A 26,915-nucleotide genomic window follows, 5' to 3' on the forward strand; every position below is an offset into this window, starting at 1 on the left:
TGCATAGTTTCCCTTCAATAGAACAAAAGCCCTTTGAAGTCAAGAAAGATTTCATTTTTGCCTCTCTATCACCAATATCTAGCCAAGTACCTGACTCATTTTTGGTGTCCTTGTTCAGTTGTTTTGGTTATGTCTAACTCTTCTCGACCCTATTTGGGATGTTCTTGGCAAAGATACTGGCACAATTTTGCCATTTCTTCTCCAGTTTATCTTACATATGAAGAAACTAAGGCAAACAGGGTTAAGTGACTTGCCCGGGGTCATAGAGCTAGTAAGTGTCTAAGGCTGGATTTGAATGTAATTCCAGGCCTGGCACTCTTTCCACTGTGTCACTTAGCTACCCTACCAGACATGTAGGTGCTTAATAACTGTTTTTTGAATGAATGAATGGTTCCAACCATTCCACCCTTATCTCACATTATTCCCCTTTACGTGTTCCATGTCCCAGGCAAACTGGACTATTTACTGATTGTTCCCTGAACATCCTATGGTATCCTGCCCTTTGCACATGGTCTATAGTATTGCCTAGGCCTAGAATGCCTATCCCATTCCCCTAGCTCCCTTTATTGAAGCTATACCCATTCTCCAAAGCTGTTTAATGCTATTTCCTCCATGAAGCCTTTTCTGATTCCCCAGCCAGAAATGATTGCTCCTCTGGTAGAGTTCTCTTCAATTTCATAGTATCATAGGATTTAAAGCTATAAAGAACCTTAGAGGTCATGTAGTTCAACCCTCCCATTACCATTTTACAGCTTCATTCATAGTCACAAAGCTAGTGTCAGAGATGATGTTGGGACTCATGTGTCCCTAACTCCAAGTGTCTCTTCGCTCTCTCTTTCTCTCTCTCTCTCTCTGTCTCTCTGTGTCTCTCTCTCTCTGTGTCTCTGTCTCTGTCTCTCTCTCTTCCCATTCTCTCTCCCTCCTTCCCTTACACCTCTGTATCCCCTCTCCACTATACCAGATACCCATAGACTTCATCATGGCACCTACCCTATCACACTATGCATTATAGTGAATGTCACATCTTTCCTACTGGACCCTGAGCTCCCTAAGGATAATAATAATAATAATAATAATAATAATAATAATAATAATAATAATAATAATGGTTTACATGACTATAGATCATTATGGTTTACAAGCTGCTTTCTTCACAACAACCCTGTGAAGTAGGTTACTACTATTTTTCTCCCCATTTGACAGATCAGGGAACTGAGGTTCAAAGAAGGGAAATGACTTCCCCAGAGTCACATCGCTTACTAGTAGGACCTCAGGTCTTCTGATTCCAGGGCTACAGACTACCTATACCACCACTGGCTCTCTGTATGCCTATCCTCATCTTTGCACCTTCCAGAAGGACCCTGCCTGGCATGCAGAGGGCACCCGCAACCAGCATCTGTTGAAATGAACTCGAGGATTTGCCAAGCTCAGTCACTATTTCTTTCCAACAGGAAACTCTGCCAGAGAACTGGTTTGATGCCCACATTGGTGCATCCCCCATTTCAATAAGAAGTGACCAATCGATCAATAGATGTAAAGGCACGGGAGCACTCGGCGATTTTAATCTCTTGGCTTCCAGCAGGTCCATGAAGAATTAACTTGTGGCTTTAAGAAAGCATATCCCCATCTCCTAATGGCTCCAACTGCTTCTCATATGGCAACTCGAAGGAACAGAGAGGCCTAGACTTCAGTCTGGACTAAGGAAGGGAGTACTTGTCCCATGCTGTGAAGAGAAAATAGACATCTTGAGATATAGTCCTAGAGATATAGATCCCTTTAGGATCTGGCTGGCCCCACTCAGGGGTGGCTAGTGATACTGTGGAAATTTATTTTGATTTGGGGACCCTGCCTTTGGGCTGAGATTAAAATGCCTTAGGCCCTCAGGGGTTTTTTCTGTGTAAGAGGGGCTGGTGCCCCTCACCCTCTGCTTCAGCTAAGCCAAAAAGCCCCGTGGGCTTTACGGGATGCCAGGTCAGACAGCTGGGGGAAAAAGCCCCAGCTCCCTCTGCCCTGGGGGGGATCTACTCCAGAGATCCCGGGCTTGTGCAGGCTGGCCTCTGACGCAGCCTGTGCCAGGCCCCAGGCGCACAGCAGGAGACACGGGCCCCTGGAGCCCTGGGTGTGGTCGAGCCGCCCAGCCGCAGCCCTAGTGCTGCCGGCAGATTAATTTGGCATGTTCTGGGGAGCAGGGAGCCCGAGGTTTGAGGGGACAAAAGGAACATATATACAGGGGAGAAAGTGAAGGAGGAGGCTGGAAGATTAAGAGAACAAAAGAGAGAGGGTACAAGGAGGATGGAGAAAGTGAGGAAGGGCTAGGATACAGAGACACTAGAGACGCTAAAGGGGGGTGGTCAGCACAGAGGAGGTGGAGAAAAACCTACACTGGGGGAACTCAGGTGGATGCCAGAGGACTAAGAGAACACAAGGAGAAGCAGGTCTGTGAGAGAGAGATGCAGGGGTTTCAGTGTGGCAGTACAGAGAGGAAAGTTAGATGGTAAGGGGGGTGGTCGACAAAGTGAAAGAGGCTTGGAGTTAGAAGAAAGGAGCTGAGCAGTGAAAGAGCAGGGAAGCTGGAGTGAAGGAGAAAAAGAGTGAAAGTTGGAGAAAGCTGGCAGCACATACCCTAAGGCAAGAGGCAGCAATGGCCTTTATTATATTAAAAGCAGACAGGTTATATAATTTGCATTTCTTAACCCTTATCTTTTACATTGATTTTTATAAATAAATTCTGCTTTGATTATTTAATTAAGAGGATTCTTTTTTGTTTGTTTTGGGGGGGTTTTTTTGGTTTTTTAGTGAGGCAATTGGGGTTAAGTGACTTGCCCAGGGTCACACAGCTAGTAAGTGTTAAATGGCTGAGGCCGGATTTGAACTCAGGTACTCCTGAATCCAGGGCCGGTACTCTATCCACTGCACCATCTAGCTGCCCCCAGCCCATATTATATTAATAGCAGTCAGATAGCCAGCCAGTCAAAAGTCCCCAGATTAGTCCTCCAGTTAGATTAGGCCACCCAGTCAGATTAGGGGCCAGTCAGTAAAATATTTTCATAATACATTAAAGTAGGCCATAGGACCAAGGCAAGGTAGACAGGCAGATGAAGCCAGACTGGGAGAATTCGATTGAATGAATGAATGAATTGATGGATGGATGGATGCTTAGATGGATGGATGAATGACTAAATGCTGGACATATGCAAGGTACTGACTGAGTGAATAAGTAGTGGTTAACAGAGATAAAAGATAGACTCTAGGCCAGTAGAAGAGGCTTTTTTTTTCTTTAGCATCATTCTTTCACCAGCTGGAATCATTTTACAGGCTACCAGAGCAGGAGGGCTGTGGTCCTCCTTTCCCAATTCTCTAGGTGAAGACATGGACACAGAGAGAAGGGACACGTCTGAGGTCACAAGCACCCCCCATAAAGGTAGGTCTGCACCACCTCAAAGTCAGAGAGTAATGGAAATTACTGAGCCTAATATATAGGTGACCTTGGTCAAATCATTTAACCTCTCTGAAACTCAGTTGGCCAACCTGCTTGAAAGGAGATAGTAATATTTGTTGTTGTTCTTCAGTTGTTTAGTCATGTCTGACTCTTCGTGATCTTGTCCGTGGGGCCTTCTTGGCAAAGATACTGGAGTGACTTACGATTTCCTTCTCCAGTATGTCCCCATTTTGCAAATGAGGAACTGAGGCAAATATGGGTTAAGTGATTTGACAGCTAGTAAGGAAGTGTCTGGGGCTAGATTTGAACTCAGACCTTCCTGACTCCAGACCCAGAGCTCTAGACACTGTACCATGTAGCTTCAGCCTATAATATTAATAAAATGTCAGGGCAAATAGATTTTTTTTTTGCAGAGCAATGAGGGTTAAGTGACTTGCCCAGGGTCATATAGCTAGTAAGGGTCAAGTGTCTGAGGCCCGATTTGAACTCAGGTCCTCCTGAATCCAGGGCTAGTGCTTTATCCACTGCACCACCTAGCTGCCCCCATCAAATAGAATTTTTTAAAAACTTTATTTATTTGTTTGTTTGTTTATTTATTTTGGGGCAATGAGGGTTAAATGACTTGCCCAGCTAGTAAGTCGATTAGAATTTTTTTTTTTTTTTGGTGAGGCAATTGGGGTTAAGTGACTTGCCCAGGGTCACACAGCTAGTAAGTGTTAAGTGTCTGAGGCTGGATTTGAACTCAGGTACTCCTGAATCCAGGGCTGAGTGCTTTATCCACTGAGCCATCTAGCTGCCCCCGAATAGAATTTTTAAAGAAACTTTTTTTCATATTTTTTTCCATTGGTGGTGTAGGGGATGTAATGATGATTACACTTGTATCTGACCAACTTTTTCAGATTTTTCTCATACTATTCCCCTTCATGCACTATACATTACAGTCATTCTAGATTATCTGAGTCTCTTTTTCTTTGTCTTCCCTTTCCAGTCCCTGGGCCTTTGCTATTTTCTGCTGCCCAGTTTCTCTGCACCTCTTCTTACTGAGATCTATCCCATCTTTAATGGACCAATTCAGGGGTCCACCTTGATATAAGTCTTCCCTGACCTCCCCTAGGCAAAAGCGATCTCTCTCTCCTCATATTTCTCCTAACCTTATCTCTTCCTTTCCTTTGCACCTTCCCTATTTTGCTTTAGAGAGAGTAGATTATTTCATCTTTATATCTCTCCCCACCCCCAGGGCCTAACACAGGGTGTTACACTTGAACTGAATTGAGTTACAGGAGATTACAGGTCAGAGACAAATGACTAAATATTCATTCATTCTTACTATACAAAATACTTCCATGTATATCTTGACATATAGGCCTTAACTTTTCAAGACCCTTCAGGCTAATGATACATAAAAGTAGTAGGCTCTAGGACCAAAGCCAGGTGGAGACACAGGTAAAGCCCAACTGGGAAAATTATCTTGTCCAATTTGTTCTGTGAGGTAGACAGAGAAGGGATTATTCTACTCTTACAGGTGTGGAAACTGAGGTTCAGTTAAGGGATTTTCCCAAGGTCTAGAATCCAACTCTTTTAATTCTGCCTTGAAGGCTTTATCCATCATTCTAAGGTGGTCTGTTATATCACCATAGGAATTGGAGAGAAAAATTAGAGAAGGGAGTGATTCATACAGGTCTGAGTCATTAGGGAAAGGAAAGAGCTAAGAAAGCGAGCTGGGCAGTGAAAGTTGGGTACTATTTGGATGAGCAGAGGGCAGAAATAGGGAGGACCTGCTTTTTGGGGCAGGTCTCTCTTTAAAAGGATAGAGTATCTCCTGATACTATATACAAAAGTTCTTGGACATCCTGTGTCATCCCCTTCCTCTCTCCCACTTACCTGCTCATTATTATAAGGTATATGGCCAAATGTGTGTGTGACAACGTGGTCTCTCCAGCCCATGATTCGATGGACAGCATGGTTAGTGTTGCCTGCATATTTGTTAGTCAAATGGTAGTGTCTGTCTACTGGACTCCCATCTGACTTCTTCTGGTTCTCTTCCTGATTTACGAGAGCGTCTGCCAAGGTTTGGATGGAGGAAAAGGAGATGCTGTCCCAGGACTCCCCAAGACTTGAATCTTCTTTGATCTAGAATGCAGAAACAAAGGACAAGATCATGGGAGGCAGCCTGGGTTTGGGAGGCAAGCACAGGTTTTTGAGTCGAAATACTTGAGTTCAAATCCTATCTAGCGCTGTTACTTGCTACCTTGGAAAAATCACTTCCTTTCTGTGTGGGTCTCAGTTTCCACCTCTATAAAATTTGCCTGGCACATAGTAGCTGGTTAATAAATATTTATTTGTTTTTTAATAAAGACGTTGGAATACAAGAGGGGTTGAAGTAGATGAAGGGTTATTAACCAGGGGTCAGTGAACTTATTTTTTTGTTTTGTTTTGTTGTTGTTTTTGGGCAGGGAAATGGGGGTTAAGTGACTTGCCCAGGGTCACAGAGCTAGTAAGTGTCAAGTGTCTGAGGCCAGATTTGAACTCAGGTACTCCTGAACCCAGGGCCATTGCTTTATCCACTGCGCCACCTAGCTGCCCCAAACTTATTTTTTTAATAAACATTTTTATTTAAAGTTTTGAGTTCAAGATTCTATCTCTCCTCTGCCTCCCCTCCCATCTCCCTGAGGTGGTAAAAAAATCAGATAAGGTTATACATGTGCAATTATGTAAACATTACCATACTGGCTATTTTGTATAAAAAGACTCAAATAAAAGAAAAAAATGAAAGAAAGTGGAAAAATAGCATGCTTTAGTCTGTGTTCCGTCAAAATCAGTTCTTTCTCTGGAGGTGGATAGTATGCTTCATGATTAGTTCTTAGGGATTGTCTTGGATCATTGTATTGCTAAGAATAGTTGTCATTCACAGTTATTCATCAAACAATATTGCTGTCCCTGTGCACAACATTTTCCTGGTTCTACTCACTTCACTATACATCAGTTCATAAAAGTCTTTCCAGGCCTTTCTGAAATCAACCTATCTGTCATCTTTCTTTCTTTCTTTCTTTCTTTCTTTCTTTCTTTCTTTCTTTCTTTCTTTCTTTCTTTCTTTCTTTCTTTCTTTCTTTCTTTCTTTTGCAGAGCAATGATGATTAAGTGACTCACTCAGGGTCACGCAGCTAGTAAGTGTCAAGTGTCTGACTCAGGTCCTCCTGAATCCAGAGCCAGTGCTTAATCCACTGTGCCACCTAGCTGCCTCACTTGTCATTTCTTATAGCACAATAATATCCCATTACAATCATACGCCACAGATTGTTTAGCCATTCCCCAATTGATGGACATCCCTTTGATTTCCAATTCTTAGCCATTACAAAAAGAGCTGCCTTATATATAGGTCTTTTTCTCTTTTGGGGGATGTCTTTGGGATATAGACCTAACAGTGGTATTGCTGGATCAAGGGTTATGCCCTTTGGGCATAGTTCCAAATTGCTCTCCAGAATGGTTGGATCAGTTCGCAACTCCACCAACAGTAGACTAGTTAGTGTCCCAGTTTTCCTATATCCCCTCCAATATCCAACATTTTCCTTTTTTGTTATATTTGTCACTCTGATAGGAGAGAGGTGGTACCTCAGAGTTGTTTTAATTTGCATTTCTCCAATTAATAGTGATTTAGAACATTTTTTTTCATATGACTATAGATAGCTTTGATTTCTTTGTCTGAAAACTGCCTGTTCATATCCTTTGACCATTTCTCAATTGGGGGATTTCCACTTGTATTTTTATAAACTTGATTCAGTTCTCTATGTATTTGAGAAATGAGGCCTTTATCAGGGATACTTGTAAAAATTCTTTCCCAGTTTTCTGCTTTCTTTACAATTTTGGTTGCATTGCTTTATGCAAAAGCTTTTTAATTTTATGTAATAAAATTATATATTTTATATTTTGTAATGCTCTCTATATCTTCTTTGGTTCTAAATTCTTCCCCTGTCCATAAATCTGACAGATAAACTATTCCATGCTCTCTTAATTTGCTCATAGTATCACCCTTTATGTATAAATCATGTACCCCATTTTGACCTTCTTTTAGTATATGGTGTGAGATGTTGGGCTATTTCTGCCGTATTCAGTGAGCTTATTTTAAAAAATATTTTGATAACTGTATTTCAATATAATTGGTCTCTTTTATAGTTCTATGTATTTTGTTTTATCCATTTAAAAACTTTTTTTCCCTGAGGAGTTCATAGATTTCACCAGACTGTCAAAGGGGGTCCATGACACACAAAAAGGTGAAGAACTCCTAGTCTCTAAGGTCTCTTTCACTTTTAGATACAATGATCCTAGTGTCTCATACAAACCCTCTGTTCTAGTCAAGTTGGCTGACTGAACATGCCCTGAGCACACATGGCTATTTCTGTCTTTGATCCTACCATTTCACTGTCTTGGACTGTCTTTCCTGTTTAAAGAGAGAGTCTGGGTTTCTCAACATATTCCTGGCATTATTTTTTTATAGAGTTTTAAAGGGGTGACACCCAGAAAATGAAAGCAGAAACAGGCTATGAGATGCACTGCATAAAGAAGCCAAGACCAGCAAATTCATAAGCCTATAAAAAAGAGGAGAGGAAGCAAGACAGAGAGAATAGACCTCTGAATCAGCAAGACCTGGGTTCAAAGCTCACCTCTAACATAAAATTTATGGACTTAGGTGTGTCATTTAACTTCTCTGGGCTCTAAGACTATAAGTTGTACAGCAGGTGTGTCAACCTGGGCTGGTAGGAGTTTCTGTCTGAAAAGGTCATGGGTAGATAGAGAGTGAGTGAGACAGAGAGACAGATGGAAAGAGACACACAGAGAGAGAGAGAGAGAGAGAGAGAGAGAGAGAGAGAGAGAGAGAGAGAGAGAGAGAGAGAGAGAAAGAAAGAGTTATGCATAGTGGATAGAAGGCTGACCTTGGAATTAGGAAGACCTGAGTTCAAGTCTTGCCTCTAATACATAATATCTGTGTTCCCATAGGTGAATCACTTAACTTCTCCAGCAATTGCAGGCAACTTTCTCTCTCTAGGCTATGTTACAGATAAGTTGTCAATCTACTTTGGTAGAAAGAGTTCCCATAACAGAAGCTCTACACATCAACGAAATCATAGATCCAGACCCAAAACAAACAAACAAAAAAAGGTGGCCAAGTTATTGTCATTATCATCAACGTAGGGTTTTGTTTGTTTGGGGTTTTTTTAATGCATGGTAGGCACATATAAAGAAGAAGCGGAAGGAAAGACATGGAAGCGGGCAGGTAGGATGATTTGGCAAGCAGAATAATTTGTTAATCATGCATGCCAAAGGAAGTCAGATCACTCTGAATTTGCCTCTGTTCACCAAATGGCCAGGCCTTTCATCCTCTATCCCTCATAGAAAGCAGGAGGTCTTTCCCAGTCCCTTCAGCTCTTGGAGCCTTCCCTTCTAAGATTACTTTCCATCTACTCTGAATGCATCTTGTTAGTACCCATGTTGTCTCCCCCATTAGAATGTAAGCTCCTTTGATGATGAGTGAGATGAGCAGAACCAGAAGAACATTGTACACAGTATCATCAACATTGAGTGTTGACCTACTGTGATGGACTATATTCTTCTCACCAATGCAATGGTACAGAAGAGTTCCAGGGAACTCATGATAGAAGAGGATCTCCAAATCCAAGAAAAAAAAAAGAAAGAAAGAACTGTGGAGTATAGATGCTGATTGAACCATATTATTTCTTTTGTTTTGGGTGCTGTTGGGTTTTTTTTTTCTTTCTATTTTGAGGTTTTGCATCACTGCTCTGATTCTTTCTCTTGTAACAGGATTAATGCAGAAATAGGATTAATGTTATTATGTGTATATATGTGTGTGTGTGTATATATATATATATGTATATGTATAGAGATATATAGATATAACCTATATCAGATTACCTGCTGTCTAGGGGAGGGGGGAGGGAGGGGTGGGAGGGAGAAAAATCTGAAATTGTAAAGCTTGTATAAACAAAAGTTGAGATCTTTACATGTAATGGAAAAAATAAAATACCTCATACATTAAAAAAAAAAAAAAGAATGTAAGCTCCTTGAGGGCAGAGACTGTTTTTTGCCTTTCTTTGTAATCCAGCTCATAGTACAGTGTCTAGCACGTTGTAAATATTCAATAAATACTTGTTAAGTGATATATATGTATGTATATATATGTCTGTGTATGTATGTCTGTGTCTATGTCAATGTCTATGTCTACATATATGTCTATGTCTATAAACACAAAAGGGCAAAATAATAGAGCATGAAGAGACCTTAGAAATGAAACTCCTCATTCTTGATCCATCAACCAACCAAAACAAATCAAACAAAATACTCAGATGATCAACTCTATGACTAGTCCTAGACCTGGGATGAGAGCTAGGCAAGATAAACAGTTGCTTAGAGAGTGAATCCCACAAGGTGCAATTAAGAACATTATATTTGCATTTAATATTTTACATGGATACATTTTAGTGCCCCCAAAGCGTTGCTTTTCATGGCTCATAGCTATGTTCAGTCAAGTTGTATATACTACAATGAAGATTCAGAGTCTCCATCATTGAGTAAACGCAGAGGGGGCCGAGCCTCCCAGAACTGGGACACACAATCGATTGTGCAGGCTCTGATTTGCTCTGTGGGGGGCAGGAGGGGGGAATCCAGAAAAGGGAAAAAACTAATTGCTAGCCCCAAAGGAATTTACAAATGTAACTGGGAAGATACAGCCTACTCTTTTTTTTTTTTTTTTAAGTGAGGCAATTGGGATTAAGTGACTCGCCCAGGGTCACACAGCTAGTAAGTGTTAAGTGTCTGAGGCCGTATTTGAACTCAGGTCCTCCTGACTCCAGGGCCGGTGCTCTATCCACTGCGCCACCTAGCTGCCCCGATACAGCCTACTCTTAAAGGAAGACTGAGATATTTGGACCGTCAGAGCTGAACGGGATCTTAGAGACCATTTAGTCCAGTCCTCTCATTTTACAGAAAAGGAAACTAAGGCGCAGACGAAGGAGGTGATGATGGTCATACAATGAGGAGGAAAGCCAAGACCAAAACCCAAGTCTTCCAATTCCCAGGCCACTGCTCTTTCTGCCATATTGGACTATCTTCCATACAGAATGATAAAAGAAAAATCAAGTAGCATGTTACCATTAATTATGTAACAACAACAACAACACCCATGTATATAGCAATTTGAAGGGTTTTATTTTTATATGGTGAATGGTAGAATACATGCAGGATTAATGATGGGAGAGAACACTATTGACTGGGAACTAACCCAGGCATCCTGGTGTAATGTGTAGTGCACTGGACTTGGAGTCAGGAGGACATGAGTTTGAATCCTGCCACTGATTCTTACTAGCTGTATGACCTTGGGAAAGTCATTTAATCTTTGTTTCAGTTAGCTCAGTTTAAAATGAGGAGATTTTGACTTAATGATAAGCTTTGAATAGGCAGAGTTTTTAGGTCCATGAAACTAACGAGGTATGGGGGGGGGCATTCTTCTTACCTTTTCATTGTACTTGTCACCTTGCTCTTTGAGAAGAGCAACTATCTTCTGGATAATAATGTCATCTAAAAGAAAAGAAGAGAGAGATGGATTACTTTTTAATGTCCAGGCTCCTTAAATGACAATATTGTTTTATAGAAACCAGATTCAGCACTCAAGATTCTTTTCCTCTTGACTTTCTTTTCTTTCTTTCTTTTTTTTTTTTTTTTGGTGAGGCAATTGGGGTTAAGTGACTTGCCCAGGGTCACACAGCCAGTAAGTGTTAAGTGTCTGAGGCCGTCTTTGAACTCAGGTCCTCCTGACTCCAGAGCCAGTGTGCTCTATCCACTGCACCATCTAGCTACCCCTCCTCTTGACTTTCAACCTAATTCAACCATCTCAGGAGGAAACTCAGCCCTTTCTACCAGGCAGGACATGGGTGGGGGAGAGGGACATGGTGGGGAAGGGGAGGGGAGGATGGGACTAGGACAGGGCAGGGTTGTAGTTATGATGTTTAAACAGCCTGGCAAAACTGCTTGTGAGCACAGTTTCCCCCAGATAATTTTCTGAAACAAATAAAACTCTTCCTGCTTCCAGGGCTGTAAGAGGAACAAGACAAAGAACAACATACCAGAAACAAAAGGGCCCTGGAATGGGAGCCAGAACTGGGTTTTGGTCCCAGCTCTGCCACCAGCCAACCAATCTTGCAGCCTTGGGCAAACTGCTTTCTGTCTCTGGGTTTCAGTTTCATAGGGTCATAGATCCCAAGCTGGGAGGGAGCCTGGAGACTGTGGAGTCCAACCCCCTCCGTTTTACAGATGAGGAAAGATGATCTGCCCAAGGTTACCAAGGTAGAGATCATCAGAGGCAAGATCTGAGCCCAGGTCCTCTGACTCCAGAGATAGTGTGCTTTTCCCTGGACCATACTATTATGGGGGTTGGGAAACTGGCCCACTAGCTAAAGGGTGAACACTCCTGGAGAAGTAAGAGACATAAACCCATTAGGTGTGGAGGCTGCCTAATCTGAACCAGGGGACAGAGATAACTCCAGAAGTCCATTCATTCCAGACTTTACTCAAACTTTCCCCCAAAGGGAACTTTCCATTGTCAGGTGGTGACCCCATCTGGTCACCCCATGACCATCTATAAAAGCTATGGCCTGGGGCAGCTAGATAGCGCAGTGGATAAAGCACCAGCCCTGGATTCAGGAGGACCTGAGTTCAAATCTGGCCTTAGACACTTGAAACTTACTAGCTGTGTGACCCTGGGCAAGTCACTTAACCCCCACTGTCCTACCCCACCCCCCAAAAAAAGAATGTAAAAGCTATGGCCTGGGAGCATCTAGGTGGCACAGTGAATAAAGCATCAGCCCTGGATTCAGGAGGACCTGAATTCAAAGCCAGCCTCAGACACTTGATACTTACTAACTGTGTGACCCTGGGCAAGTCACTTAACCCTCATTGCCCCACAAAAAAAAGAGGGGGAAAAATGCTATGGCCTTTCTCCTGTTTGAGGAGATAGGTATCTCAGAGAACCCTGTCTTTGGAACTATCTCCCCTCGAGACTCCTCTTGAGGTCTCCTTGCTCTAGTGCTTAAATAAAAGATTATTTTATTCTAACTGGATCTGTGTGTGAGAGGGTATAATTCTTTAAAGAGGAATACCAGGGGCAGCTAGGTGGCACAGTAGATAGAGCACTGCCCTGGATTCAGGAGGACTTGAGTTCAAATTGGGCTGCAGGTACTTGACACTCACTAGCTGTGTGACCCTGAGCAAGTCACTTAACCCCAATTGCCCCACAAAATAAAAACAAAGAGGAATACCTAAGGACCCCCACCATTCATTTCCCTCGCAACAATACCAATGACTTCATCTTTAGAATGAGGGATTTGCTTTCCAAAGTCTCTTATATCTCTATAATCCTATTGATAATTACAACCTACAATGTTGTCTAGATCCTGCCCAGGGGAATTGACTTAAAGACCAGTTCTAATATTTTGTGAGACCAAGAGTTGGGGGGGGGGGAGAATGCTTCCTCCTCACCCCAGGATCTCAGAGCAAAAGTCCACCCAAGACCTTGGTTAAAATCCTGCTCACCAGGTTCAGAAAGTCTATTAGAAGGTGGCTGTTCCTTTGGTGGGGGCCACCCAACTTGGCTGGAAAGTCCAGTAGAATCAAGAGTCCCAACTTCCATGAAGAGTGCCTCATGTGCTTCCTTCTCATCTGGGTCTGGAAACAGAAACAAAGGTATTTTATCTTTTTTTTTTCCTCCTGGGGCAATGAGGGTTAAGTGACTTGCCCAGGGTCACACAGCTATTAAGTGTCAAGTGTCTGAGATCAGATTTGAACTCAGGTCCTCCTGAATCCAGGGTCAGTGCTTTATCCACTGCACCACCTAGCTGCCCAGCAAAGGTATTTTAAATCCACAGAACAATAAAGGGAGACTCAGGAAGCAGAAACAAACCACATCAAGCAGCTGTGGTGCACCCTAAAGAGAAGTGAATAATAAGAACTAGAAGTCAGGAGACTTCTAGTCCCGACTCTGCTACTAACAGGCCATGTGATCTTCACCCAGCTGAGTCTCAGTTTCCTCATCTGTAAAATGGGGATGATGATAATTATACTACCTTCCTCATAGGACTATTATAAGGAAAATTTTAGTTGCTGTCCTCTTGTCACCACTGTCCTTTCTTCTTCCCTTGGGGAGGGGGTAGTACCTGACAATTCTGCCAATGAACTATGTCATTCCAGCAGTAGCTACTCTAAGAGGGGGTGGGGAATGACCTCAAGGCAGCCAAGATGATCTTCCCAAGGCCCCCTCAATTCTCTCCCTACTCACAAAAGAGCAAATGAGGGAATAAATAAATAAATACAGACAGGACCTGCTGCCCTTCAAAAGTTACCAACCCTCTCCTAAAGCTGGCCGCTTGGGGGAGGGAGGAGGAGGCAGCTGCAGAGTTGCCATGGCAACATGGATTGGTCCAGCTTACCAGGAATAGTCAGACTTGCTGGTCTATGGCTGAAGCACAAAGGAAGAAAAGTAGGCTTTGTCGGCCTCCGTGCCTCAGGGCTTCTAGAATCCAAGCCAGATGATTTCTTGGCTTCTTCATGGCCATGTTTCTTAAAAGAAAAGGCTTTCTTGAGGCTAGACTTTTTCTCTTTCTTCTTAGAGGTTGGCTTTGGTGGTTCTGCCAATGCTTCTGGGGGTTCCGGACCCTGAGGGAAGATAGATTTCTCCTTCGACTTTTTGCGTACCCTTTCCTTGTCTTTCTTCTTAGAGATTGTTTCTAGTGGTTCTGCCAATGCCTCTGGGGGTTCCAGACCCTGAGGGAAGATAGATTTCTCCTTCGACTTTTTGCGTACCCTTTCCTTGTCTTTCTTCTTAGAGATTGTCTCTAGTGGTTCTGCCAATGCCTCTGGGGGTTCCGGACCCTGAGGGAAGATAGATTTCTCCTTCGACTTTTTGCGTACCCTTTCCTTGTCTTTCTTCTTAGAGATTGTCTCCGGTGGTTCTGCCAATGTTTCTAGGGGTTCTGGATTCTGAGGGGAAATACATTTCTCTTTCGACTTTTTGCGTACTCTTTCCTTGTCTTTCTTCTTAGAGATTGTCTCTAGTGGTTCTGCCAATACTTCTGGGGGTTCCAGACCCTGAGGGAAGATAGATTTCTCCTTCCATGTTTTGTCTCCCTTTTCCTTATCTTTCTTCCCAAAGGTTGGCTCTGGTGGATCTACAAATGCTTCTAGGTGTTTTGGGTCTTGAGGTGAATTACATTTCTCCTTTGGCTTTTTTTCTCCCTTTTCCCTCTGTTCCTCAGACCCTGTCTTGGTCAGGAAGTTCACCAGGGCCTTTAGGAACCCATGCTGCCCTTTCTTATGGGTTTTGTCCTTGTGGTGACTTCTTTGGCCATCCTGCTCACTGAGGGTCCCTTTGCTTTTCTCAAGCTCTGGGGTCACAGAGGCATCACTATCCAGCAATTTTGCTTGCCTATCCAAGGGTCGGACCTTATCACTTAATGCCCGGCGAGGCGAATGTGAACCCTGAGAGTCTCCAGTTCCTGGCATTTTCTTCACGACCTGAAATCTGTCTGGGGAATGGCCTTTTCTTCTCATGCAGGATTCTGCTTTCCATGACGCCCGGTGTTTCTCCATTCCTGCTCTAGCTACAACAAAAACAAACACCTCTTTTAGGAAAACAGAACCCTGGGTGTGAGTGTAGTCAGAAAAAGGAATGAATAAACCCATAATGAGAGGGTAATATTGTGAATAAAAACTTCTTGAGATGCCATATGCTTAGTCAAAGTGAATGAATCCTTGCCTCAGTCCTTTAAGGAAGAAAGAATACATGTTAATATTATTACCCTCATTTTACAGAAGAAGAAACTGAGGCACAGAAAGGCTATGTGATGTGCCCAATGTTTAGTTAGTGACAGAGTTGAGAATAGAACCTATGACTAGATCTCCTGTCCCTGGTCCCATGAGGTATACCACATCACCATTTCAGTGCTTCAAATGTGCCTGAGCTGCTATATGATTTTTTCCCCCACTTTCTTTTGTACTTTGTGTTAGGAGAATTTAAAATTATTTTTATTTATCATTATTTTATTGGTTATATTTATTTATAATTCATAATACATTTAAATATAAGATAAATAATCATAAATATTAATATATAGTAATATAACATAATTTTAAATATTTATTCTTTTCAGAATTGTCTCATCCTTTTGGTTTCAGAATTTTTTTCTTTTTAAAAAATGTTTTTCTTTTTCCTGATTACACATAAAGGCAATTTTTAACATTTATTTTTTTAAATGTTGAGTTCCAAATTTTTTCCCTTCCTTCCCCTCCTTGAGATGGTAAGCATTTGACATAGGTTGTGTATGTTCATTCGTGTAAAACCTATTACCATACTGCTATGTAATCTTAAGCAGTTCTTTGAGCCTTGGTTTCCTCATATGTAGAAGTGACTTGCCCAGGATCACACAGCTAATAAGTGTCAAGTGTCTGAGGTGGGATTTGAACTTAGGTCCTCCCGAATCCAGGGCTGGTGCTTTATCCGCTGCACCACCTAGCTGCCCCTGGTTCACTGACTTCCAAGCCAGTTCTTTCCACTGTATCAGTACCTTCTTTGATAATGTTTATAGATAGCAATAGAACCCCAATGGGCTGTAATAAAAGTAAATTGCATTATTGTTTTGATGATGATGACAATTGTTGCCTCAGATAGGTTTAGTCCCCATTGTGTCTATGATGACAGACTGTGCTATTTAGCCATCCATCTGACCACAAAGAAGTGCTAGAGAGCCAGCAAGACCCTACCTGCCCCTCATCCCCACACCTGTTGGGGAAACAAGTAAAACAAATTCCCTGCTGATGGTGAATCAGTAGAGACACCATGTTTGTCTACAAATGATGGTATATTTTGCCAAAGTGAACTCTGGAGGATCACCCTTAGCTGGAAACTGTCTCCCATTTCCTGTCTGCTTCTCAAGGCAGAGAAGAAGATTTTTGCTATTTTCTTTCAATATGCATTTTAGTGATGACTTATATATTTACATAAGTCATTTTAACTGTCCTTCCCCTCCCCCCAGCCCTGACTTGTGACAAAGAAAAACAATTAAGCTAAAACATTAGACCCAGTGACCTCCTATTTACAATATTCTGTCCCTGTTAGCCCTCCTCCACTGCCATGATGGGAGTGTGTTTTCTTACCTAATCTCTGGGGCCATCATTGGTTTTTCAATTGCTCATTAATTAAAATTGTGATACAAAATATATTGATGAGAAAGAAGGTAGATTTTTGTTAACTGGGGAAAAAAACCCAATGGGCATGGCAGGTCTTAGTATCCCCATTTTACAAGCAAGGAAATTCTAGATCACTGAGGGGAAGAAATTTCTCCACCCTAGTTGGGTGGAATAGTTGGCATTTGAATGTGGGGCTTTCTGTTTCCAAATCCAGCATTCTTATTTCTACCCTTGGTTGTCTCTTAAGTGAGTTGCCCAAGATCCATGGTGAGTTACTGATAAAGACAGGCTTAGAACCCAAATATTCTGAATTCCCATGCAGTGTTTTTTTGGGTTTTTTCCCTTCCTGCTCATCACTGCAAGACAAAATTTGGATCAAGGAACATGAAGCTGGAAAAAAACTGTATAGCACAGGGCCCATCCTTTCTCCATGTCAGGGTTGAAAAGGTAAAGGAAAGCTTTGGAAATCTTCCATTTGTTAAGGAGGGGAAGGTGGCCAAGATGAAGCCAGGACATAGATTCCTAGAATGTTAGAACTGTGAGGGACCTTAGAAATCATTTGGTCTATCCTCAACCTCTTCATTTTATGGAAGAATAAACTAAGCCCAGGGAGAAGCAACTGGCCCAAGATCAAACAGAAAGTGTTGTTCCATGGTCCTATGTCCCAGCCTCAATTTCTTTCAGCTGTTTTGAAAATCCTACTCTTGGTCAGATGGGGACAGAGTGAAAGTGGATGGATGCAAATATATCCTTATTAGAAAAATGCCCGAAAGCCCACACATCCTTCTAATTGTAACTCATCTATGTATTACATCATTTTTGTGCATACAGGACTTTACATTATTATCTAGTCATTGTTCCTCTTTGAAAATGAAGGACAAACAACAACAAGAAGTCTCCATCTTACCTAATCAAACAAAGTGTGGGATGATCTCAGAAACCACTGAACACAGAAACTGAGTGGCTGATTGTAAACTAGTTATTGGGTTTGACTAACAGGTACAAGGTTCAAACTAACTCATAAATAATACAACTGAGCCTCTGATCACAAGACTTCTGATGACTCCTAAAATTCACTAGTGAATTGGCAAAAAACCCAACAACAACAGGATATCCCCCAAAGATATGATCTGTTATGGGGTAGGATTGTTCCTTTCAAGCCTGCTCTATTTCTTTGACTTCTTTTATTAACTTTTTTTTCACATTCTTTAGAATTTTATTTTTTCCAAATTACATGTAAAAACAAATGTTAACATCAATTAAAAAAAAAACTTTGTGTTCCAACTTCTCTTCCTCACTCCCTCCCCACCCCACCCCCCAAGAACTCAAGCAATTCAATGTAAGTTATATATGAGTAGTCATGCAAAACATTGCCGGGTTGTGAAAGAAAATAGAAAAAAACAAAATTTCAGATTAAGGACCTAACAAAAAAATTATGCTTCAATCTGTTTTCAGATGCCATCAATTCTTTCTCTGTAGATAGACTGCAATTTTCATAAGTCTTTCAGTGTTATCTTGGATCTTTGCATTGCTGAAAATAACCAAGTCATTCACAGCAGATCATCTTACACTATTGCTGTTATTTTGTATATAGTACATTTCACTCTACATCAGTTCATGTAGGTCTTTCCAGGTTTTTCTGAGAGCATCCGGCTCATCATTTTTTTGTTGTTGTTTTTGATAAAGTAACTAACAAAAATAATTATGTTTCAATCTGTATTCAAATGCCATCAGTTCTCTCTATATATCTTTTATTAACTTTATAAATAAATAATTATTAATATTAATATATAGTAATATAACATAATTTTAAATTTTTATTCTTTTCACTTATACTATTTCACTAACCTAAATAACAGCTCATGGTCATATATATGCACATATATATATAATTTTTTGCATATATATGCACATATATGTATGCACACATGCATATATATAGGAAGGGAGGATGGAAGGAGAGAGAGAGAAAGACAGAGAGAGAGGCAGCTAGGTGGTATGGTAGTTAGAATGCTGGGCCTGGAATAAAGAAGATTGAAGTTCAAATCTGACCTCAGTCACTTAATAGCTGTGTAACCCTGGGCAAGTCACTTTATCCTGTTTGCCTCAGTTTCTTCATCTGTCGGATGAGCTAGAGAAGGAAATGGCAAACAACTCTACTACCTTTGCCAAGAAAACCACAAATGGGGTCATGAAGAATAGGACATGACTGAAATGACTGAACAATAACAAATATGTACTGTATATATGTATACATGTATATATAAATGTATATATTTGTATACAATTTGTTTTATACAATTATATATATATATACATATCTGTATCTATAGATCTATAGATATAAATAAAATTTTTGGAAGGAGCTGGACCTGTGATTTCATCTCTCTGTAGATACAGTCACAAATTATTGCCTAGAAGCATTGAGATTTATTTATTTGTTGTCACAAACTGAGGTGGCAGAAGTGAGACTCGAACCCAGGTCTTCCTGAATCTGAGACCTGGTCTCTGCATCTTAGACTACACTGTCTCTCCTTAAAGCCCTTTCAAGTTTATGGACCTATTTTCATACTATAGCTCTGTCTGGTCAGTAATGTAAGTGTACCTATCTGACACCCAAAGAGGAAAAGTGACTCGTCCAAGGTCACACAGCAATGAAGTATCAAAGCTGAGACTCAAATGCAGATTTTTGGACTCTTTCTCAGATCATAAGATCACAGATTCAGGGTTAGAAGGGAGCTCAGAAGTCATCTAGTCTAATGTCTTCATTTTACAAATTAGGAAACTGAGGCCCAGAAAAGGTAACTGACTTGCCCAAGTCCACACAAATAGTAAGTAGGAGAGATGGGATTCAAACCCAGGTCCTCTGATTTCGAATTCAGCAGTTTCCACAGGCCAAATAACAAATGCTTTGTAGCCCGGGCTTGTCTGGGCATGTTCAGTTCACCTACCCTGGAGGCATCCTGGAGCAGATCCAGATTACCCAACATGTAGGCCTATGCATCCCTTACCACTTGTGGAGGAGCAACTTCCTTTGCTTGGCTTCCTGTATCTTTAAAGCTGGCAAGACCGAGCCGGCCTCTCTCTTTTTCATTTCCTCCACTCTGTTTTTTTTTTTTAGTCACTCTTACCCTCTTTGTGTAGGGGGTGAGGACCACAGTTCATCCACAACATGGGATCCATGAACTAGTGAGAGGGGAAGGACTTTCCTTCCCCTGCTTTCCCTCTTTTACTCTGGATCCCAGAAACACACCCCCGGAGATGTCATGTTCTGTTCTGGGTTCTTTGTTCTCTTCAGTTTCAGGTTGGAGAGTCCCAATTCCCATGGGACCTGGGATCTCAAGCCACAGGAATGACCTCAGAGTCACAATCTCAGGCAGGATGGTGCAGCTGGCTGGGCGGGGAAGCCCTGATTTCAGGTGCCAGAGAGGGCTTCTGGACTCGGAACTGGGCCTGTGCTCTGTCAGAACCCAGCTACCCTGTGAACCTAATCCCTTTCCCCTCCCCAGAGATGGAAGGGCTACAAAGGGGGGAGTGCAATTATGCTTCCCACCTTTTGGGAGTATGTTTGGATATTTGTGATTATACTTTTTAAAGTAAACATTTCTTTGTAAAACTCCCATGTTCTCCATAAAACTCTGTTGTTATTCATGTGCTTCACTCTCCTCCCCTTGAAATAGAGATATCAATGTGCAGGATCACTAACCAAGTCGAGAAATCTGGCTATGCCACTCATTCTCTGTGACTTTGTATAAATCATGTCCTTTCTCTGAGCCTCAGTTTCTTCATGTGTCAAGTAAAGATTCCAGTCTAGATGGTCTCTTCTACTTCTATATGTTTTATGGTTCTAGAAACAAGTGAGGAGGTAAGGAGGTGAAGGGGCAGCTAGGCAGTGCAGTGGATGGAGTGCCAGACCTGGAGTTATCATCTTCCTGAGTCTAAATCTGGTCTCAGATACTTACTAATTGTGTGACCCTGGACAAGTCACTTAACCCTGTTTGTCTCAGTTTCCTCATCTGTCAAATGAGCTGGAGAAGGAAATGGCAAACCACTCCAGTACCTCTGCCAAGAAAATACCAAATGGGAACATGAAAGGTCAGATATGCTTGAAACAACTGAACAACAAGGAGGTGAAAGGATGAGGAGATGAAGAGGTAAGGAGGTGAGGAGATGAAGAAAGAGATGAAGAAGTGAGGGGTCACTAGAATGACCAAAGGATTATAGTTCAAATAGTCAAACCCAACCACTCGAGCTCATCATTATTATTGTCAACATTACTTAGAATGTCAAACTTTGAAGACAACCTCAAAGACCAGCCAGTCCAACCCCTTCATGATGTCTTGTTCAAGTTCTTGAAGAGCCTGGACCAGAGCCCAAGGCCTCTACTCCAATTTCAGTGCCTTGTCCACTACATCATTCCTAAGCATCACAGTAGGGCTCATGACCATGCAAATGACATTTCCTGTCTCTGTCACTCTAACACCTGGAGCACAATGACTGGATTTAGAATCTGAAGATTCTACTTTGCTACTTACTATGTTTGTGAAATTGGACAAACCACTCAATCTCTCTGGGGCTCAAGGAATTGAAGTAGAAGACTTCTAAAGTCCCTTCCCACTGTAGAGAGAAGATTGACCCTGGAGAAAGAGGACCAAGGTTCAAATCCCACCTACAACTCTTAATCACAACCCCCCTGGGCCTCAGTTTCCTCACCTTTAAAACAAGGACTAGATGACTTTTGAGTTTCTGTCTAACTCTAGATCTCTGATTCTCCATCCCCATGAGCCTATAAACCAGATGTGAGATGAAGCCCAATGCAATGAATGGTACCAGTGGAAAGAGGCACAGGTAGAGTTTGCTTCCCACAGCTTTCAACACTGCATCATGAATTGGGACAAAAATAAGCGTGTCTGGGCTTACTTGCCTAGTACTTTCCTCATAGGTACTTCATGTAATTAGTCATGGAGTTGAATGAGAACTTAGAGACCATCCCATCCAAAAGAATCCCTTTTCTAGCATCTTTGACAGATGAGTCTTTGGTTTCTTTCAACAAAGAGAGAGCAATGGATTTAGAATTTCAAGCCCTGAGTTCAAATCTCCACTGCCCCTCACCATGGCATTGTGCACATTTTTCTGGGCCTCATTTTCTTCGTTTACTGAAAGTAGTTAGACCACATGATCTCTAAAGTCTCTTCCTAAGTCAATGATTTTGCAATCCTAAACTTAGTGAGAAGATCTGGGTTCAAGTCTTGTCTCAGATACTTACTAGCTGTATGACATTGGACAAGTCACTTAACCTTTCTTGGGCCTTAACTTCCTCTTCCATAAAATAGGCACACTAAAAACAAACAAATAAATAAAAATAGACACAACCTAACTCACACAGACATTGTGAGGAAAACGCTTTGTAAACCTGAGCGCTATATAAATGGCGCTACATAAAGTACACGACAGAAATCAAAACAAAATACTGTACTTCAAAGGTGCAAATCCTACCTTACAGGGAAGGGGAATGGAAGACAATACATATTAAATTTTTTTATCCTGAAGGGCAAGGAGGATTAAGCAACTTGCTCGGGGTCACACAGCTAATAAGTGTCAAGTGTCTGAGGCCTCATTTGAACTCAGGTTCTCCTGAATCCAGGGCTAGTGCTTTATCCACTGTACCACCTAGCTGCCCCAACAATACATATTAATTAAGTGCATACTATGTAGCACTCTCTGTGCTAAGCCCCTTACAAGTATACTTTAGGGGTCATCCGAAGTCATGTGACTTATTAGTCCAGTTCTAATTCCAAACCCCAATGGTTCCTATGAAACTTTAGATGATGGGGAGTTCACTACCTGACCAAGTGACCAAGCAATAAGGAATAAAACACTAAGATTATAGGGGACTGGGGGAGGCTTCTTCCTGTTCTATTACTGAGTGAGAGGAAGTAGGTGATTACTAAAGTCTCAGGAGATCCACTCTTGGCACTGTATGTATATTAAAAATGCAATGCCCTGAGGCACTTCTATGTTTGTGGATGTTAGAGAGCCAACAAGATAATGCTAGCAGTCAGTGGGCATTTTTAGGAAGCTATTATCTATCATTTTCTTAGCAGGAGGGGAGAAATTGGGATGGAGAAATTGCTTCAGAGGTTCACAATCACGTATGCTTGCAGAGCATGCTCAGCTGACTTAACCGATGCCTTTGCAGCAAGGATTCTTAACTCTTGATGTGAAATGGAGACAGGAGGAACCTATGGACTCTTTCTCAAAATAATGCTTTTAAAGGCATCAGATTGCAAAAGAAACCAATTCTATTGAAATACAGTTATTAAATTATTAATAATCATATTTTTAAAAACGAGTTCATAGATCCCAAGTTAAGAACCCTTGCTTAGGAAATGTTTTAGGAAATGTACATTTCATGTAAAAGTTTTGTTGTTAAGTCTTCAGTTGTGTCTGACTCTTCATGAGCTTATTTGGGATTTTCTTGTCAAAGATACTGGTAGGTTTTTTTTGTGTATACCAATTTAAATGCATATTTTCTCCCCCATTAGAATGTAAACTTCTTGAGGGCAGAAGCAGATTTTCCTCCCCTTCCCCCTTTTTTTTTTTTTTTAGCACAGTGCCTGGTACATAGTAGGTATTTAATAAATGCTTTGTTGATTGATTGACAATTGCCAGAAAACTCTTCCTTATATTGAAGTTGACTCCCACACATTGTCCTTATTTCTATCTTCTCCATCAACATAAAAAAGTCCTTATTTCTATCTTCTCCATCAACATAAAAAGTCTTATTCTTTTTTTCACATTATGCCCCTTTAAATCTGTTGAAGTTGTATAACTATTATGTCTTTCTGTGCCTTAAGTCAGCTACAAACCCAGGTTCTCTGACTCCATATTCAACACTGTTTCCACATTCCATTTAACAAGTGCTTTATAAATCTTCAAGCTCTTCCTTGTCATTATTATGCATCACCCCCACCCCCATACACATAGAGAAATCCTACATTCAGGATCACTGAATTGGAATTCAGGCTTAAGCATCCTCATTTCCTTCCACCCATCTTCATACATTAAGCCTTCCAGTCAACTCACTCTCCTGTTTACCCACCTCTGGACTTAGGAAGGCAGCAGTTGTGATAGAAAGAACCCTCCTTTTACAGTCAAAATACCAGAGTTCGAATCATGGCACTACCTTCTACTACCTATGTGACCTTGGGGTCTCCCTGAGTCTCAGTTTCCTCTTATATCAAATCAGGGGGTCAGATTCAATAGCCTCTAAGCTCCCTTCCAGTTCAGTCTTTTTTTTTTCAGTTGTGTCTGACTCTCTATGACCCTTTATGACCCTGACTCTTTATTTGGGGTTTTCTTGGCAAAGACTTTCTCCAACTCATTTCACTGATGAGGAAACTGAGGCAAACAGGGCTAACTGACTTGCCCAAAGTCACACAGCTACTAAGGGTCAGAGGCCAGAATTGAGCTCAGGAAGATGAGTCTTCCTGACTCCAAGCCCGGCATTCTATGCCCTGTTCCACCTAGCTGCCATTTCCTGTACAAACTCTATAATTCTATGCTCTCTCCATCTTGTTAACATCCCTCTTAAAATGTAATGTCATACCTGAACATGGCTCCACTCCACTGGTACTCTGAACTGGGCAGAGAATGTCAAGCCAGTCACCTTTCTATCCCTGGATATAACACCTCCCTGAATACAGGTTAAGATCCCATTTTTCCATCTGCTTCTTCTCCTCCCCCACTCTCCACCCCGATACCACCAGGGACTCTGTCTTTCAGACAGTCAGCCACATTTTAGTAGGCAATTTTTGAAGACTAAAGATTGTAGCTCTAATAGTTGACCCTTCAAGCCCAAAGACAAAGAGGTGAAGAAGACTTTCTGGGGTCAGTCAGCAAGCATTTATGAAGTGCCCACTCTGAGCCAAGCACTGTGCTCAATAAGCACTGAGGCTACAATGATAGGCAAAAGACATTTCCTATCCTTGAGGACCTCTTAGTCTAAAGAAGATGATATGCAAACAACAAACAAGCTTTATACAGGAATGATTGGAGATAATCACTGAGCACTAAGAGTAGGGAGGACTTGAGAGAGGCATCCACACAAACCATGCCACAGGGGCTGCTAGCCGCCCCCTCTGCCTTTTAATACATCCAGGCCAGGCTATAAAGAACCTTCTTCCAGATTCTAAAGAAACCGCCTCTCTTTTTGTGCTAACAAGGAACTGGAAACAAAGTAAATAACCAAGCAGAGGGGAATGGCTAAACAAATTATGGCCAGTGAATGTAATGGAATATTACTTGGGCTGTAAGAAACGGTTGATAGGATGAATCCAAAAAATATGGAAAGACTTAAATTGACTGACTGGAAGCAAAATATAAGCACAATAAGGAAAAAAACCCCACACAAATGTATACAGTAACTCCAACACTGTAACAGGAAAGTACAACCCACCACGAAAAGTCACAAATGAATGTTACAACTGAACAACAACCCTCAACCTCAGTTTTCTCATCCATAAAATGAGGTGGATGGCCTCTATGTTTCAGGAAACCCCAAACATCACCACAAAATCCAGTCGCAGAAGACCCCAGGCTACACTAGAAGCAGTGTGCCAGCACAATAGAAAGAGACTTTTTGAGTCAGAAGACCTGGGTTCAAATCCCAAAACTACTATTTAGTAATTTGGTGACTTTGAGCAAGTCACTTCTCCTCTGTGGAGTAAACCTTTTCTGCCAGATTAAACTCTCTGGGCTTCAGTTTCCTGCTCTGGGGAGGGGGTGGAGTGGGGGGAAGCTTGGACTAGATGAATTTCTATGCTTTCTTGTGGTTTCAAATCCCCCAAGCCCACAGTCCCCAAGTTGAGCTTACCGAGCCAGTTGAGTGTTTGTGCTGTGTGTGGAGGTGTGTTCAGCAGTGCAGCTCTCTCCTTCGGACTTTGTGTGCTCAGGTTAGGTTCAGGCCCAGCTGATCCAAAGGGTTCAATGCTGCTATCAAGTGGCCTGGCTATCTTCTTATATAAGAAATTGCTCCTGACCTGAGATATGAATCTAATTATAGAATCATGTTTATGGATAGCTATATCCACAGACCTGTCCTCTGATAGGTGGGAGGCTGAGGTGTCTGCCTTTTTTACAAGCCTGAGTATACATTTCCCAGGCATTGCGGTGACTGACAGTCGAGCTTTGTTGAGAGTGTAGTTTCATTAGATAACTTCCTCATTGCCTTCAAATCAGACAAGGAACTCATTCACCCCTTGGAAAACAATCCCATGATTTGAGATAAATAAAGGACAGCCCCTCTGTGAGCAGTAAACAAGTGTTTCTTGGAAATCCATTTCGCAGCAAGAAACAAAGGGGATTTTTGCCCATGATCTATGTAAGTAGTCAGAAGTGACTAGAGCATTAAGAAGTTGAACCTGCTGAAATCAGGGTGTTGTTAATAGACAGAGCACTGGTTTTGGAATAGGATTTGGTCCCTTCCCAACTGGCTGAAATAGCTGATAGAACATCAGCCCCAGAGTCAGAAGTTCATGAGTTCAAAATCAGCCTCAAAAATTTACTAACTGTATGACCCTGGGCCAGTCACTTAACCCTGTTTGCCTCAGTTTCTTCCTGTGTAAAATGGGGATAATAAGAGCGCCTATCTCCCAGAGTTGTTATGTGGTTCAAATGAGATATTTCTAAAGTACTTTGCAAATCTTAGAGCACTATAGAAATGCTATTGTTAACCTTTTCTCCAACCTGAAGACCTCCTTCAGGATGCCAGACTCAGACTCCTCTTCCCTTATGCCTAGACAGGAAAATTTCATCTTGGATATATTAACATCTACTTATGATAACAGAATTTAACTCAGGGTAGAGTCAAGAACCCTAGGCTGGGAGTCAGGAGACCTGGTTTTAAACCCCAGTTCCACCATTTATTTAGATTTTTTTTCCCCCAAGTTACATGTAAAAACAAATTTTAACATCAATTTTTGAAACTTTGTGTTCCAAATTCTCTTCTTCCCTCCCTCCCCATCCCCCCCTTAAGAACTCAAGCAATTCTATGCCCAAAGGGCGATAAAGCTGTGCATACCCTTTGACCCAGCAATACCACTTTTGGGTCTTTTGCCCAAAGAAATCATGGAAAGGGGAAAGGGACCCACATGTACAAAAATATTTATAGCTGCTCTTTATGTGGTGGCAAGGAATTGGAAGTTGAGGGGATGCCCATCAATTGGGGAAT

At 41.6% G+C, this 26,915-nt stretch overlaps 1 protein-coding gene across 1 annotated transcript; it reads right to left on the bottom strand.

Moving 5' to 3' along the window:
- Positions 1-1,687: 1,687 nt before the first annotated feature.
- BNIP5 (BCL2 interacting protein 5) lies at positions 1,688-25,674 on the bottom strand. Its single transcript, XM_044000298.1, has 7 exons — positions 25,560-25,674; positions 14,570-15,099; positions 13,930-14,353; positions 13,037-13,168; positions 10,962-11,026; positions 5,321-5,569; positions 1,688-1,723 (listed from the first exon to the last, which is right to left on the bottom strand). Exons 2-7 carry the CDS (start codon positions 15,086-15,088, stop codon positions 1,688-1,690), a joined length of 1,425 nt encoding a protein of 474 aa, XP_043856233.1. The 5' UTR covers positions 15,089-15,099; positions 25,560-25,674.
- Between the last annotated feature and the right edge of the window lie 1,241 nt (positions 25,675-26,915).

The sequence above is a fragment of the Dromiciops gliroides genome, chromosome 4 (genome assembly GCF_019393635.1).
Source record: "Dromiciops gliroides isolate mDroGli1 chromosome 4, mDroGli1.pri, whole genome shotgun sequence".
Classification (NCBI taxonomy): Eukaryota; Metazoa; Chordata; class Mammalia; order Microbiotheria; family Microbiotheriidae; genus Dromiciops; species Dromiciops gliroides.